Consider the following 17369-nt stretch of genomic DNA (forward strand, 5'->3'; position numbering starts at 1 on the left):
TGTTAGTTCTAGGAGGTGGACTAAAGTGGACAGGAATGGGCGAATTTAACTCAGAAGACCATTATATCTACTACTGTGGCCAAGAATCCCATAGAAAAAATGGTGTGGCCTTTATAGTCAGCAAGAGAGTGAGAAATACAATAACGGGATACAATCTCAAAAATGACAGAATGATATCGGTCCAAAACCAAGACAAACCATTCAACATCACAGTAATCCAAGTCTATGCCCGAACCAGCTTTTTATGATCCACGCAGTCAAATCTTTTTGTAATCTATGAAACGTGCAGATTTTCTTCTGATATTCTCTCAAATGCTCTAGTAACAAATATAAATTTGCAATATGATCTCTAGTGCCTCTTCCTTTTCTGAATCCAGCTTGAACATCTGGCAGTTCTCATTCCATATATGGTAACAGTCTTTGTTGTAAGAATTTGAGTGTCATTTTACTCGTGTGAGAAATTAATGCGATGATCCAATAACTGCTGCAGTCTTTGACATCTCCTTTTTCAGAATTGAAATGTAAATTGAGTACTTCTAATCTGTTGGCTATTGTTTTGTTTTCCCTATTTGTTGGCAAATTCCTGTGAAGATTTTGATGGACTGTTTCTGTGGCTTGGAATAGCTCTACTGATACTCCATCTACTCCTGGTGGTTTGTTTCTTCCAATTGCTCTCAGTGCAGCTTTCATTACAGGTTCTTCAAAAGTTTCTTCTTGGAAGGAATCTGTCATCCTTTCATAAACCTTATTATATATTTATTTCATAAACTTCATTACACTTTTGTTAAAGGACTAATCTGAATAACCATTATAGTAATCCTTTAATTTGGAGCTCAGCCCTAAAATATATTTTCAGTGAGTTTAGATCTGTAGTATGTACAGTCTGAGCATACAATTGTGTACAATGTACCTTTTTGTTACCGGTAAGCATCAAGAAATGTGTTTACGCTGGTTGTGCATGACAGAATATATGCTTTCTTGGGGAACTTGAATTCTGAAGCCTTTAAAAAATGAAGGTATCCTATGTGAATTACTTTCTTTTGAATAAAAAAATTAAAGGAGTGTATAAATTTTCCACTGCATAACAAATCATCACTTCAGGGGCAATTTAGGTCATGTAAATGCCATGGAGAAGAGAGTTAATTCCCCCATCCACTAGCTCCACACTTCCCGTCTGATTCCCCCCAATGACTACTTTTAACTTTTAAACAAGTACAAAATCATCCAATCATGTATCTCCAGCTTCTTTTCTAGGTTAACTACATGGATTTTATGCTAAAGGTTTAATAGGATCTTTATATTAACAACCTTCCTTCTTTGGTTAATAGATTATTTGAATGGATTGTTACTGCACAATATTTATATCAGTGTTAAAGTATTTCGCTTTCCAGAATATGTGTGTATATTTTAAGGAAGCTTTTTTATATAAATAAAAATATTTCCTGGTGAGGGTTACAACAGTGTTGAAACTCAATGGAATGGATTTACATTCTGTGAAGCCTGGAATTCTAAATAATGTCACGTTTCCCACAATATAATAGGCAAGGAAGGCATTTTGTGAGCGCCTTTTCTTTAAAAGAAACATTTTAAATACATACTGACAGGTGCTATTGACCCTCTAAAAGCATACCTAAGGGATCCTTTTTATTTAAAAAAATGCTTTCATAATACAATTGTTGGAGTAATGTCCTGGCTTCAGTAACTAAACTCGTCACTCCAGCTAGGTATAACGGAGTTCATATTAACTGGACAGTGGGCCAGTCCCCTTGTATCATTGCATTGTACCAACTATAAAGGTATGTATTCTTAATCCTTAAAAGGACTAGGCAACTAGCCGTGCATTGCATAAAAGCCAGCTTTCAAACTCCACATTATGGATGGGATCCAAAGAACAGCAAGCACATCTCTGTGAGCAAAATGGATTTTCTACCTCTCCTGACCCACTGCAGCCCCTCTGCCCAAAATATTGTTCCTGAGAGCCAGGCGACCCTTGGGGAATGGCAGGGGATAAAATATGGGTATTTGAAGAGGAAGGGAGGAATTGGCAGAAATCATAGGGCAAGCAGAAGTAACCTTCTATATATGGAAGCAGGAATTTGAATCCAACCCAACCCTCAGGACCATTTAAGGGGTTTGAGAACATCAGTGTACATACAGGGTGAAACTACATATAAGTTTTAGTTCCATGACCATTTTAAATACTTTTCTTTTTCTTTTCCAAAACAGGCACTAGGGCTGCTTTTTATAGAGAAAGAAACAGCACTTTCAGGCTGCTTTTGTCTCCATCTGGAGAAAATTACATGCACCTATTTTTTTCTTATGAAAAGACAGAAGAAGTTGAAGTCTTGTATTTTTCATTGTAGAAACAACAGAAGATGAACAGGTTAAAAAAAATTCCTTCTACCCTAGCACTATTCTCCTCCTTCAAAAAGGAGTCCTAGTGGCTATACATTTGGGCTGCAGTCACACATGCAGTTTGTGGCGCTATAGTAGCATTACCTGAGCAGAATGAATGGGCCCTTCCAGATGAGAACATCTGCCTCCTGTAACACAGTCGTCAGCAGCCTGTGCTGTTCCGCAATGGAAGTGGAATAAACTGATACTGGGGAAAGTCCAGTATTAATGGGTTGTTCAGTGTTCCCTCCGGGTTTTCTGACATCTGAACTCTCCTGCAGGAAAAGGAACCTAGAAGGGATGTCTGAACTTGCAGATCCATTTCTGCCACTTTTTTTCCCGTTATTGCCTATATGCGCATATGTGCATCCATCTGCTTGCATTTAAATAAAACTCACCCTTACAGCTCATCCCGTGGTTGAAGTGCAACACTAATACGGATGCCCCCCCCCATGGGATGGCTGCATGGGTAACCTGCCACAGGGTGTGTGGTCTGGATGGAATGCTCCTCTACACTTTGAACTGGTGCAATTTGAGGTGCCACCATACCACGCCAAGCTGCCAGTGTGACTGCAGCCTTGAAGTAGAAAAAAAATATTTTCAAATGCTCAGGGAACTAAACATATAGGATACAGTTTCTACAAAATGACCCCTGCTTATGACTAAGTATGTTTGAGTGCTGTTCCACTGGCATGCATTATCCAAACATCTTTGGGGGCTAATGGCTTGGGTCCCTCCTAAAATGTCTACAGATGAAAGGATTTCTATCTGTGGCACATGATTTCCCTACCTCCCCCTTCCCACTGCAGCCCAAAATGCCTCCTAAATACTGGATGGATAAGGAACCCCCAAGGAATAACTTGGAGAGGTCAGAAGTCTGTTGTGGTAATGGGGAATCAGTGAAAATTTTATCTTCTACCTACATGCAAGTTTTAGATGGGATTCTACTCATTAATTTGGAACTGTGTATTTAAAATTTTATGAAACAAAAGTTTGTGTCATTTTGTGTTAAGAATAATTATTCTGGCCATGATCCAAAAAAACATGCAACTAGTTCCATGAGCCCAAGGGGACCTTAGACTTGTTTTTCTCAGGCCATAAAGTTCCCCTGCCTAGTGACAAACTGCTTTTGAAACAGAATGCTTTTGAGTGCAGGTTGTAACTTGGCCTGGAGAATGCAATATCCTATTGGGGGGGGGAGTCAAAAATTCCTCTGGGCTAGTTTAAGCCCCTCGTATGAAGCTAAGTAGTTTTTTGGATCCTTCTATGATTGTTATTCTTTGTGTTTTTTCATTTTTTTATGTCTCAGAAGCACATTGCTTTCATAAAGACATCATGGAGCATGGACTTCATTTTCCCTTCACATTCCTAATTTGTAAAGTATAGGCTCTTATTCCCTCAGTGATTTGCTTATTTGTGTAATTTCTCTTTGCCTTCCTAACACTGCAGTTCTGTGGCCAGACCTCCCGCCGCACATCAGTCAGCCCCCAAAGGAAATCATTGCTCATGAGTGTCCATTGTCATCATTAACTGTGCTTTATATACTTTCACTATCAGTTCTTTTTTTCTTGCAGACATTTAAATTTGGGCACCAATGTTGGATCCACTAATTGGTTAAATTAATAGATTTTTAAAAATTGATAAGTTTAAAAAGTTGCCTCATATTAACTGGGCAACCCCATCAATTAATGTAAGTAATCATACAAACTGCAAATAGAAGGCACTCTTTTAAAAGAGGCATTACTTCTTCTCCCTAATACTCACAGTAAAGCATCACTCTTCCGAGGCACACCTTCCTGTCAAATATACTTCTATTGGGTAAGATCCTTCTAGCCCTGCCTTCCAGCTCCCCTGAGCAAAGATTGAAGCCTTCCCCCAGCCTAAGGAGCCTCCCTCCAACTTAAGTGACTCTTCCATTGGAGGAAGAGCCATTTAATTTGTGGGAAAGCTCCTTAGCTCTGAAGAAGCCTCCCTGGAGGATGGTTGTATCAACTCCCACTGTTTAAAAACAAAAACTGCTTCAAAATTCCTCATTTGGAATACTGTGTGCAGCTCTGGTCACCACACCTTAAAAAGGATATTATAGCTTTGGAAAAAGTGCAGAAAAGGGCAACTCGAATGATAAAAGGGTTGGAACACTTTCCCTATGAGGAAAGGTTAAGGCGCTTAGGGCTCTTTAGCTTGGAGAAAAGACGACTGAGGGGTGACATGATTGAGGTTTATAAGATTATGCATGGGATAGAGCAGATAGAGAAAGAAGTACTTTTCTCCCTTTCTCACAATACAAGAACTCGTGGGCACTCCATGAAATTGCTGAGCGGTCGGGTTAGAATGGATAAAAGGAAGTACTTTTTCACCCAAAGAGTGATTAACACATGGAATTCACTGCCACAGGAAGTGGTGACGGCTACAAGCATGGATGGCTTCAAAAGGGAATTAGATAGGCATATGGAGCAGAGGTCCATGAGTGGCTATTAGCCACAAGGTATAGCTAGGGGCTCTGGGGCAAGTGATGCTCTGTCTTCTTGGTGCTTGGGGGGGGTCAACAGTGGGAGGGCTTCTAACGTCCTGGCCCCACTGGTGGACCTCCTGATGGCACCTGGTATTTTTGGCCACTGTGTGACAGAGTGTTGGACTGGATGGGCCTTTGGCCTGATCCAATATTGGCATCTCTTATGTTCTTAAAATTTGTCTTATTCAATGTACAAATTTATGCAGGTCATTGATTATTTGACTGATTAAAACTCCTACATTAATCAACTGAGAACTGAGATTGGCAGATAGCTTTCAAAAAGGAACCTTGCAGATATTTTAGAATTTCTCGACTATGTAAAATATGTGTGTGTGCGTAAATGACCTCTGTGTGTATATAAAAGATTATTCAGAAGGTAGCTGCATGTATCCAGCCATGCAATTTCTCTGGCAGAACGGCATTTCTGTTTGCAGAAGAGGGAGGGCAGTTTTTGCTGATTACCCATCCCTCTGGAGACTCTCATTCTTTGCATCTTATGCACTTTCTGAGGTTCTTCAGACCAATGGGAACAACATTTTAGGAGAGTCAGTAGATTAGAGCAGGAGAAGAAAGCAGGAAAATCCTGTCTGTGAATGGTGGAGGACATATTTTTATTGAATTATTGTGTATATACTTTATTTTAAATGTTGTAATGTTGAAATGTGTTAGTGTTTGATTTTCACTGCCTTGGGGTCCCTGAGTGCAAAGATGGCACAGAAATGTTTTAAATGAAATGAATAAAATATTCTTGGCTTTTTAAACAAAACTTTTGACAAAGGACATCTGATAAGGCATTTGCATATCACTGGACTATAAATAGTGATGGTGGAGACCAGGGGGTGGGAACGAGGCCACATCTGTACTCAGCATGCCTACCCTGACTCTGAATGTACTATGGGAGTAACATGTGGAAAACTGTTTGAAACACATGTTTAATGCCATAATTAATTCAGGTGTTATTTATTGAGCAATGCAGGAAAGGCCCTGACATCCTAACATAATTTTAGAATTTAATTTCAACACACCAATAACTTTTTATGTATGAATATATATTTTACGTTTTGAAAATGCAATAAAACTGTCAGCAAAAGAGATTTTGATGTCTTATATATGTGAGAATAATGCTTACAACATTTAGAAATCTGAGTATCTTCTTTCATTGGTGTAAAACAAATTGTATATTTTTCTCCACCTATGTTGTGATTTCTTTCCATTGTTTCCAACTGATATTATACCATTCTCACTACTATAGTCTTGAATGGGAAAAGGCAACACTGTTTACTCATGGTCATGTTTTTCTTTTGATCCTCTCAGGAGAAGGGATTCTAAGAAGAAGCTTGTGTCAACGTGTTACTAACCATTCTCTCTTTCCATGCACTCCACTGCCCTTTAACTCAAACTATGCAGTGATTACTGCTCTTTGCATGGTGAAATCATAACTGCAGAAGCATTTCTACATTGATCCAAATCTTGTAGTTCAAAGGAGACAGCAAGATTAATTTTGCATTAGTCCCATTTCTGTATGAAAATATGAGTTATTCCTTTAAAATATGAGTTATTAATATGTTAAAATATGAGTTATTCCTTTAAAAAAAGAAAAGAAAAAGGCTCCCTGCATCAGATATAAATTTAACTTACTTGGATGTGATGCACTTTACAGGAGTGGCTCAGCAGAGTTACAGATGCCTCGTCTTAAGGATTATAAGGAAAATCTGTTTACATTCAGAGTCCAGTCCAGATTTGGTTTTTGGCATACTACTGTAAATCTGCTGAAATGTAGTTGGAACTGCAGTGCAAAAAACATTTCTGGGTCATGAACCCTGTGCTGAACCCTTAGTTGGTAATTGGCATAGGCTCCAACTGCCTTTGAATGCATTTACAAAAGTTCTAAGCAAGTTATTTCAACAAAGAATTTAGGTAACAATGAATTATATACTACATGCTTGCTGCTAGCAGAGGGAGATCTTTCTACCCTTTCCTTCCCCTTGGTAGCAATGAAAAACTATCCTGGGGCTCAGGAAACCCTTGCCTACTCCTTTCTTGAATAAACAGACATCTTGTATTGTACCTGGACTATCTTCTCTCACCAACCAAGCTATAAAACAATTATTTCTTTCTTTTTCACATCTGTCTTCTGCCTTTCTTCTCCAGTAATTGACAATACCGGTTTTCGGAAAGTTCATAATCAACATGACTGGGCCAAAACAAATTAACTGTTGTCTTCCTTCTTGGCATTACCATAGTTAGTTTTGGGAATTGCTTTAACATACTTTGTTTTCACTTTGCTCGTCTGCAAGCAGAAGAGCAAAATATGTTATTGAGAGATATAATCCAGGTTTAAATTTTTTATTTCAGCTTCAGCAGTGGAACACTTCATTCCTAATAAATCAAAACCATCCACTAGGCCAAGAATTCTAGAGACCAAACCTGGTAATTGAGTCACTTTTGTAATTCTATATGTTCATATAATTATATTATTAGCCAAACCTCACATTCTATATTTTGAGAGACAAATAGCCAAATTCTTCAAGTTATGCCTGAGCAGCTACAGTCATAAGAGGAAAATATCATATTGCCACCCATGTCTTCTGTGGAAACCATTATTCTGTTGCCAGATATAGCAAAACAAGAAAGCATTGACCTGAGAAGATAGAATGTCAGAGATATAGTATAGTCACAGTTACTTCTTCTTGTAAAGGTATAGACATTAGCTGTCAAACACCAGAAGTGACTGAAACTAGAATGCTACATTAATATCATCTACTTTTATAAATGATGCCTATATCTTAAAAGCTGCAGCTTAGAATAAGACATTGAGCTAGCAGACCATGAATACTACCTGGCATTCCTAGGGCCTTTTCACAGTTATTGGAATTGTGTTTTAAATAACCATACAAAATGGACCAAGAGAGTATGTGTCATTTTTTACAATCATGACTGTACAGATCTCTCTTTTCTCTTCTCATGGGTAAAGCTTGCAATCATACAAAGTCGTATGTGTCAAAATCAGTGGGGTTTATTCATATATGAGCCTATGTGCATGATCTCAGCAGAATCTGCAGTTGTTTCAGAGAAGTTCTTCATCTTCCCTTGTCAACCCCATATAACGTTGAAGTTACTAAAAGTTAAAAGAGTGATCTTATCAAATATTTTGCCAACCTATAATTTTCAGTGTGTTTTTACTTTTTCAACAATATCCCTTGTGGAGAGTATATTCCAACATAATGATCCATTATCTCAGAGTCACTTAGGGCTGCCAGGTCTCCTTGTCCATCCGGCAGGGGGATTTTGGGGGTGTTCCAAGGTGGGTGGGGACATCGTTCAATGTTACGCGACACAATGACATTACCCAGAAATGACATAATCGTGTCGGTAACTCCGGGGGCAATGCTCTGGTTTTGGGGCAAAACTCTATGGTAAATTCACCCTCATACCATAGAGTTTTGCCCCCAAACCAAAGTGTCCCTGCATGACACCCCCAATTTGATGTTGTCATTTCCGGGTGATGTCATCATGTCGGGGACGTCGCCATGCTTAGGGCAGGGTTTCCCCAACCGGCCAACTGGTCCATGGCTGGGAGATCCCCTGCTTGGACCTAGAGTCACTGTAGCTTTTATTATCTTTATTATAGCTATGTAAAGATGTTTACATTTTTCCTTCCAACAGCACTTTATCAAACAACCTCACAACCACTTACAATCAAACCTACTATGCCTTCTGAACGACGAAAGATAACTATGGGTAACGATTTCCTTGGTGGACTTCATTGTTTATTCAGTCTTCTGAATCAAAAGCATTTTTTAAAAAAAAACTTGTTTTATACTGTGACATACCATATATTCATTCACTGTTTCCCCCCACCATTCTGATCTCTTATAGTTGCCTTAGAAATGATTTCTCTAAAGCACATATTCCACACTATCATTGATATCTCTGTCTTTCATACCTGATGTGGTGTTCTCCTCAGAACTTGACCATTACCTGTCATTGTGCATCACTGCATTCTTTTTTTATTTTCCAAGCCAATTTAATCAGCTGCCAGAAACACAGAGAATCATTATCTTTACTTGATGCTTTTAAGGCATGCACTCCCCTTGAGCTAAACATGGCATGAGTCTGTGATTGCTAAAAAATACAATAACCCTGCTCTTTTTTCCAGCTCCAAAAGAAACAAAGTTCATTCCTTCCAAACCCAAAACATCTGGCAAACCAGAAATATCACAGACTAAACCTGGTAATTACATTCTTTGTACATATTCAGCATAGGTAGGGTTTTACCAGGCTTTGAAAATGGTCTGACAGTTTTATATCAGATGAGGTGACACCTGTGATATCTCTAAGTATACTACTAACATCTTTTTGATGTTTTGTATATTCTGGATCGTTATATTAAATTATGGAATTTTAAGAGCGAGGTATAAAGCTGCTATTTCCAGTGGTTCCTAATTTTTCACATCTAAAATTTTAAAAAAGTTTTATATGTTGTATTAGCCAACAGATTTCAATGTATGGCATGAAATGGTAAGATTTCTCTTTTCTCTTAAATATGACAAATGGATCCATTTTTCCTTACATACCACTGGAGGACATTTTAATAGCTTTTTCAAAAATTGGCAATTGCTATAACACAGTAACATTGTCATTAGTTCCTCTGAATTCTGAACTGGTCCTTTTCATTACAGAAATATAAGGGGAAAGGTACAGCGGCTTTTGTTCAGATTGCCTACAAATGAATCAGGAAGGGAAACAACAAGATGGCTGAGCAAGGCAGGAATTCATTACTCATGGACTCTGTTGCCACTGCAAATGGATGCAACATGGAAAATCATATTCCATTTTAGATTGTAAGACTCCAGGCAGATACTGTTGTGGTTTTTAAAATAGCAACTGTACTAGCTGCAAGCTGCATCAACGTGTGGATGCAGCCTGCAGCTAATGCTATTTTAAAAGTCACAGCAGTCTCTGTCTGAAGACTTACTATCCAAAAGATACAAGACATGCAAGGAAAAGGCAATGGAAGTGCTTGGGGGTTTGAGTATAGGAAACGTATTTTATTTTGTGAAATTCTCATGCTGCTTGTTTTCCACTCACATGAGATTAAGACAACCTCTGCTTGGTCTCAATTGCCACACCTCTTTTGTTCCCATAGCACCAGTGGAAACATTCCCAGGATCAATTAACCTTCATATTCACGTTCTCAGTGGGCCCAAAGATACTTCGGGTAATTTGATTTTTTTCCCCTCCAAAACTGACTGGATCTTTTATCTAGTATCTTCCAGGTTACTAAACTTTAAAAAACCACCCTTTGTTTTTAAAAGTTCATAAGTTCATTTACTTGCTTTTACTTGTTGATTATTCTGCAGGGCGCACTGCTTATGATTATTTCCAGACCTTTTCTTTGCTTCTCCATTTAGGAACCTCCACCTCCTGGCACAGCGCAAGCCCTGAACTGTCATCAAATCATTCCCTCAACATTCTGCTTCTGTATCTGAGTTTGTCAATTCTGAATTTCCACTTGGTCTCAAAGATTACATGAAAGCATGACCCCTGCCCCCCAGCCAGGTTTCCATCTCTGAGCATTGCAACCTCTAGATTAGTTTGAAAGAATCTCTCTTTTCCTTTGAACTTGTGGACATTCCTTTTACAGAAGATGCAGCATACACTTACCAAGTTCTAATGTTTTGTTTTCAGTTCCATTCAAGCTCCCAAGTGTGGAAACAACTGAAAGCCCACATATAAAAACTGGTAATGAATTTGTTGTTGTTTCATTTGAATTAGTACAGTATGTTGAATCTGTTATGCAGACTCAGAACTTCAACTGTGTATTTTGCTTTATGATCTAATGATACATGTATCTCAGGAAAGGAGTTGTTAAGGACAGTGGTCTCTGAGGATTTAGAATGGTGAGGAATGAGGATATTATCATAGCTATGGAATCAATTGTTTATAGCACAAACTGGCAAATTTAGCTTTCAAGAATATCAGTTCAGCTCACTTCATGGCTTTATGCAAGTGCAATATTATGCAATCAATTTATGCCAAAATTGTTATAACATGGTTAGAGGTGACAAAGTGAGGGAGATAAACATTCAGTGGTGTGGCAGCAACATTCATGATATCTCACATGCTGGAGGCAGGATGTTTTCCCTATAGCAGGCTTTGATCTTGTGCCTGTTGATTAGGTTTTGTGGATTCCAGAATGTCCTTTAGACACAAATTGCTGGAAACCACTATTTTTGTGACAGAGGCTCTATGTGGCTAACGAAGCATTTTAATCTTATGCTTATTTTTTATTTATATCCCACTTTTCTTTTGGATTGAGGACACAGCTTTTCACGTCATCCCCCCCACCCTGCTTCCACTTAATTTTCACAAGCTTGTGAGGGTAGGTTAAGTTGCAAGATTTTGATGGGCCCAAGGTCACCTGGTGGGCTTCTGTGGTTGAGTGAGGGATTCAGATCCAGTTATCCCAGGTCCTAATTTGATACTAACTACTATACCACACCAACCCTCAATCTGTGTCTGATCATATGATTAGTATGAGTCCCCTACCTTCCATGGAAATGCAATGCTTGCTCAAGTATTTATTGTGTGATTGTGTAGCAAATTCGTGAACAAAGATTGTTCAAAAATATTGTCAGCCAGGTGAGGTCCTGACCACATGGAAGTGATTTCCAGCAGCAACCTAATCATAGTGCAGTTATTTGGATTGGAATAAAGACTTCTTTGGTCCCGATCACACACAGAATTAGCCGCGCGATAGGCACGAATGCCAGGCGGATTTTAAGGGCATGATCACATGGGAACATCTGGCAAGCGTCCCGCACCCGTCGACAACCCGTCTTGCTCTGCCGAAGAAGCGGAGTTTAAAAAATACCAGGGAAAGTCCAGTATCAAACGGGTTGCTATGGGCCACAGCGGACTTTCCCCCGTGTGATCATTCCAGCGCGCTCTCATGGCGTCGGGATGCTCTGATCAGGCCATCCCGACTCCGTGCTGTTGTTTTTTCCCCCTTATCAGTATGTGCATCATCGCACACTATCAATGCAATTCATTGATCCTCATTTAAGCGAATAGAAAACAAACAGCAAAAAAAAACCCAACTCACCCGTGATTGCATCTAATCACACAGTGGCAGACTGTGCCCACAGCTTCAAAGAACTGTGTGATCATGCTGCAACTGCAGGTCAATTTCCTCCGGGTTAAATAGCCTCACTTCCCCTGTGCATTATCTCGTGTGTGTGACTGGGACCTTTGTTGGCTAAGAAAAGTTTTGATACAGTTGAATTAATTTGGAATTACCTAAATACCTACTGCAAGTTGTATCAGATACCTTTGTACCTGTTAGAAAGTTTTATGACAAACTGCAAGTCTAGTGTACTCAAAACGTTGTATGACAAAAGCAGGTTAATGTATTCCAAGTGCTTCAAGTACATGATCTTAATGACTGTTACTACATCCCTCTATAATTGGTCAGTATTAATCCCCAGCTTTTTTGTGTTGGTGGGGAACAGCTGAGATAGGTATAGTGGGTTGTATAAGAATCTATTGAATTCATGGCAGAGCAGATCACCCACTATACTTTAATTAGTATTGCCATTTACACAATGAACACAGTGAACTAATCACACTGAGATTCTGTGGGCTTTTTGTATGTTGCATGATGTGTAGAAAAACACTTTAGTCAAGGAACTCCTATGGTATTTAGATCATTGCTTTGTTAGCAGAAACCATGGTGATTTTCTATCAGTTCTTTTTCTACTCTCATCATTAATGTACATCTTAACTATTGCTAGAAATGACAAAGCTTATACATCTCTGTTTCATCTGCTGTTGTGACATTTGCACCTTTCTGGAAATGAACTATACTACATGTAACTTTTATCAAAATTAAACTTATTTTGTTTTCTTTCAATCAGCATCTCATAAAGTGTATCTCACGACGACTGCAAAACCAAAGATGATGGATAAGTCACAGACCAGACCTGGTAATCAATGACTCTTTTAATGTGTTCTTCTAAATTAGTCAAATTAGCTTAATTTTTTCATTTTATCTTCTAAATTAGTCAAATTAGCTTAATTCTTTCAATTAAAAGCATTAGAAGGCATAAGGAGACTTAAGTGAGGCATTTGATGACGTTGGCTTACATGCTTCCTTTCAAGTCTCTCAACCCTTTCTACTACTATTTTTTCCATTGTTTATGTGTACTTGAACTCAAGGAGACAAGTTTATTCCCACAACCCTTGGTATAACATTCTAGAGGCCATGTTGGCCCGCTGTTGTCCAGCCACACCTGCCATGACTTGAGTCAAACCACTGACCCATCTAGATCACCAATGTCTGCTCTGACTGGCAGATGCTCTCTAGGGTCCAAGAGAGGAAGTTCAGTGGTTCTTTAGCTGAATATACCAGGGATTGAATCTGGAACCCTCTGAATGCAAAGCCTGTACATTCATTCATCCTCCCCTAAAATTGCTGCCTTCTCCATACCAGCAGTGATTACAGCAGCATTTGAACCAATGATAACATGAGCTTGCTTACATTATTTTCACAAGCATAGTATATGCTTAAATATTTACCTGAATTTTGATGCAGCTCAGTGAAAAAAAATTAAATATGACGAAAGGCAGGTCATACAGTTCTTTCTTACCTGCTTCTGAGGTAGTCCAGATACTATTGTAGGTCTGTTTTCCACAATTCTTGATCTCAGTATTAACCTTTCAATTGTGTCTAAATGAACAATGCAAGACTTTAGAGCTGTTAGTTGCCAAAATCAATCTCTACCATTGCTTTCTTCTGATGTTTAATGTCTTTAGCAACTTGACATTCTTTTCTTTTCAGTTACACATAAAACAACACCAGCTCCTGGCAGAACAAGAACATCTGGCAGGGTGATATGGGGTGAGGCATCGATACTTGCAGAACTTCGTTTTAACTATTTAAATGTACGCATGTGGTTTTGTGCTCAGGATGAGCAAGAGGTTCTTTAGTAGTTAGAATTTTGCTAGGCTTTCTTGTTTATTGTTTTGTTGCATGTTTTGACATGTGTTTGATGTTTTGATTGTGTGTTATTACTTACTAGGAAAAAGGCTCATTGTAGAAATAAATACAATGATCTCTAGAAAGAGGCTCTGGGTGGGTGCCCCGACCTTGGACACTCAGTGTCAATTTGCTGTGGCAATTTGCTGTGACACTGAGTCCACCATTTTCTCCAGAGGAACTGATCTCTGCTACCTAAAGAACAGTTGTAATTTTGAGTGTTCTCCAGCCCTCACCTGGAGATTGGCAATGATGGTTCCCCAGAAGGGAATCATTGCTTTCTTCTGATGTTTAATGTCTTTAGCAACTTGACATTCTTTTCTTTTCAGTTACACATAAAACAACACCAGCTCCTGGCAGAACAAGAACATCTGGCAGGGGGATATGGGGTGAGGCATCGATACTTGCAGAACTTTGTTTTAACTATTTAAATGTATGCATGTGGTTTTGTGCTCAGGATGGGCAAGAGGTTCTTTAGTAGTTAGAGTTTTGCTAGGCTTTCTTGTTTATTGTTTTGTTGCATATTTTGACATGTGTTTGATGTTTTGATTGTGTGTTATTACTTACTAGGAAAAAGGCCCATTGTGGAAATAAATACAATGGTCTCTAGAAAGAGGCTCTGGGCGAGTGCCCCGACCTTGGACACTCAGTGTCAATTTGCTGTGGCGACCTCAGCAGGGTATAATGACACCGAGTCCACCATTTTCTCCAGAGGAACTGATCTCAACAAATGACCTCTGTGTTCCGAGGCAAAGGCCAATGAGGCTGCATATGCAAATAACCTCTATGTTCTGACTGGCTATGGGGGGGAGAGGAACAGCAAACTGTTTAGAATGTTGGAGGCGAGACTCAAGCAATGCAGCCAGTGGATAGGGACAGATTCTGAGTGACACACCAGGGCGCCAACCAATTCCGGAGCGTGTGGAATGTTCTAGAGAAGTGCCACCACCATTCGGCTTTTATATATAAGGGAGATACCCATATCTTGGTTATCCGAGTAGCTATTTTTTAATCAAATGAATAGCAGAAATGATTGGTTTTACACTTAAGATAATGCTTGGCCTCATTTTCTCAAAAAATAGAATGCTATAGAGTTACAGTTATGAATATACACCTGAAACAAAGCAGTTACAGGGGCAGCTTCCACACAAATGAACTCAGGATCTGACTGTGGAAAATCTCTGATCTCGCTATGACACTTTGTGTCATGTATGAAGAATGATCAATAAGCTTCTCATAGCTTGTCCCACAAGCATCTATAGAAGCCTCCATTATTTCATATAGTGGTTAATGACATAATAATAGTCCATGAGTGATGAGTCCTGTGTTGGGTGACATGCAATCCAGGGAAATTAACATGTAGAGGGTGGAGTGGGATCATGCCCAGAGTCTTCAGTCTCCAAGCTCCATATATTCATCACTTCTTCTGTACAAGATCTAAGGATCCATGGCTTAGTAGTAGGTCCCAGATCCAATGTTTGGCATCTTCAGTTGAAAGATTTCAGGCAGCATGTGTGGAGAGCGACTTTCTTTCTTGGTCTGAGTCCCTAGAGAGCTACTGCCAAGTATTGGACTAGATGACACAATAGCCTGACTCAGCATATAGCAGCTTCACATGTTCCTAGGCAAAGATGATCTGTAGGGTGTATTTCTTGGATTTTTGCAGGGTACAGATCTGATATACAGAGCATACTAGTGTGCATACAGATCTGTGCAGAAGAGATGCTGAGTGAATAAAGGTTGAGGGCAGGGTTAGTAGGTGGATACTGCTTACCCCTCCACATGTTCATTAGCTTTGGTTACTGTGTCCCCTACGCTGAAGTAGGCAACCTGTGTGCATCCTCTTAACTCCATTGCATTCCTCATCAAACTAGAGCAAGATTCAAGTCCAGTATCACCTTAAAGACCAACAAGATTTCCAAGGTATAAGCTTTTGAGAGTCAAAGTGCCCTTTTGTCAGATACATGTCTTATAGCTGACATAGGAAGCTTTGACTCTCAAAAGGTTATACTCTGGAAATCTTATTGGTCTTTAAAGATGCTACCGAACTCAAAGCTTGCATCATCAAACCACTTACTTAGTTTGTGATTACTTTCTGAAAATATTCTAGATAACTTGTTTAAATGGCTAAAATGTATAGGGGTTAAAGATGCCAACTTTCCTACTTCTAAAGCTTGCAGGTGCCAGCTAATAATAAATCAATTGTATGATTCAATCTCCACAAGCAGAAGCTGCTAAGATGCCATGCCATCACAAATGTCTTCCACATAGGGTGATATTGTTGTTGTTAGCCATTCAGTCGTGTTCGACGCTTGGTGATTCTATGGATCAGCTCTCTCCACATTTTCTGGTCTTGTACTGTTTCTTTGAATTGTTCCACACACAGGCTGGTGTCAACTTTTATGGTGTCTAGCCACCGTGTTCTTTGGTGGCCAGGTTTCTTTTTTGCCACTAACCAATCCAAGCATAATTGCTTTTTCTAGTGAGTTCTTCCGCATGACATGGCCAAAATTAGTTGATTGCAGTTTTGTGATTTTTCCTTCCAATGGCATGTCTGGTTTGATGAGCTTGGTTGGTTGTCACCTTTGCTGTCCAAGGAATACGCAGGAGCCTTCTTCAGCACCACAGCTCAAATGATTTTCCTCCTATCTTGCTTCTTCATGGTCCAACTTTCGCAGCCATAGGTTGCTATGGGGAACACAATAGCACAGGCTAATCTGCATTTGGTTGCTAGGCTGATGTCTTTGCTCTTCCATATTCGATTCATGCTCATCATTGTTGTGCAACCCAGCGTGATTCCTTTGCTCAGGTAGGCTATTTTGCGCCAACTAATACCTGTTGAACTGACAAATCCAAGAAGAGCTTCTTCAGGAGATCGTAATGATCTCCTTCAAGGCAATTATAAAAATCCCACTGATCGAGATAGCATTATATTTACTACTCCCTAGACCCAACTGGACAATCCCCTCTGGCTTGATATAATTAGCCACGGTGGTCTCCAAGAAGCTTGTCTACATCCTGAAGTTGTGTTAGCTCCTCTGTTAATAAACATACATGTTAATGAAGACATGCAGGAAGAAAACACATTTTCTTTAAAGTAAATGCCAGTGAAATCATGGTAATTGACTCCAAGTAAACATGTTCTGGATTGGTCTCAATTTGGCCATCAGTTGAATCTGAAGACCCTGATCTGGTAAGTTACGGTCTGAAAAGTGAAATGCTACTTGAGGTTGTGAAGAGAGAGTAAAAGACTGCTGCATTCATTTATAGAACTGATAGAGATTAAATATTATATTGACAATTAATGAATATAAAATGAATTAAATAGGCTGTTTGGATTTTTTAAACCTGTCAGATTGTGTTGAACAAATTATTCCTGTCTCTGAAATTTCATAACTGATTCTGCTTAGTAATTTGCCTGGT

The 17369-nt window shown here is 39.2% G+C and overlaps 1 protein-coding gene across 1 annotated transcript in view; it reads left to right on the plus strand.

Annotated features, from left to right (window-relative positions):
• ABI3BP (ABI family member 3 binding protein) overlaps positions 1–17369 on the plus strand; it is a 237506-nt gene that overhangs the window by 178058 nt on the left and 42079 nt on the right. The window contains exons 31-37 of the mRNA XM_015410582.1: positions 7262–7336; positions 8573–8647; positions 9066–9140; positions 10056–10127; positions 10598–10651; positions 12826–12894; positions 13749–13808. Of these exons, the coding sequence (XP_015266068.1) occupies positions 7262–7336; positions 8573–8647; positions 9066–9140; positions 10056–10127; positions 10598–10651; positions 12826–12894; positions 13749–13808 (480 nt within the window). The remainder of the gene's footprint in view (positions 1–7261; positions 7337–8572; positions 8648–9065; positions 9141–10055; positions 10128–10597; positions 10652–12825; positions 12895–13748; positions 13809–17369) is intronic.

Source organism: Gekko japonicus, unplaced genomic scaffold (genome assembly GCF_001447785.1).
Source record: "Gekko japonicus isolate JY-2015 unplaced genomic scaffold, Gekko_japonicus_V1.1 scaffold241, whole genome shotgun sequence".
NCBI classification, from domain to species: Eukaryota; Metazoa; Chordata; class Lepidosauria; order Squamata; family Gekkonidae; genus Gekko; species Gekko japonicus.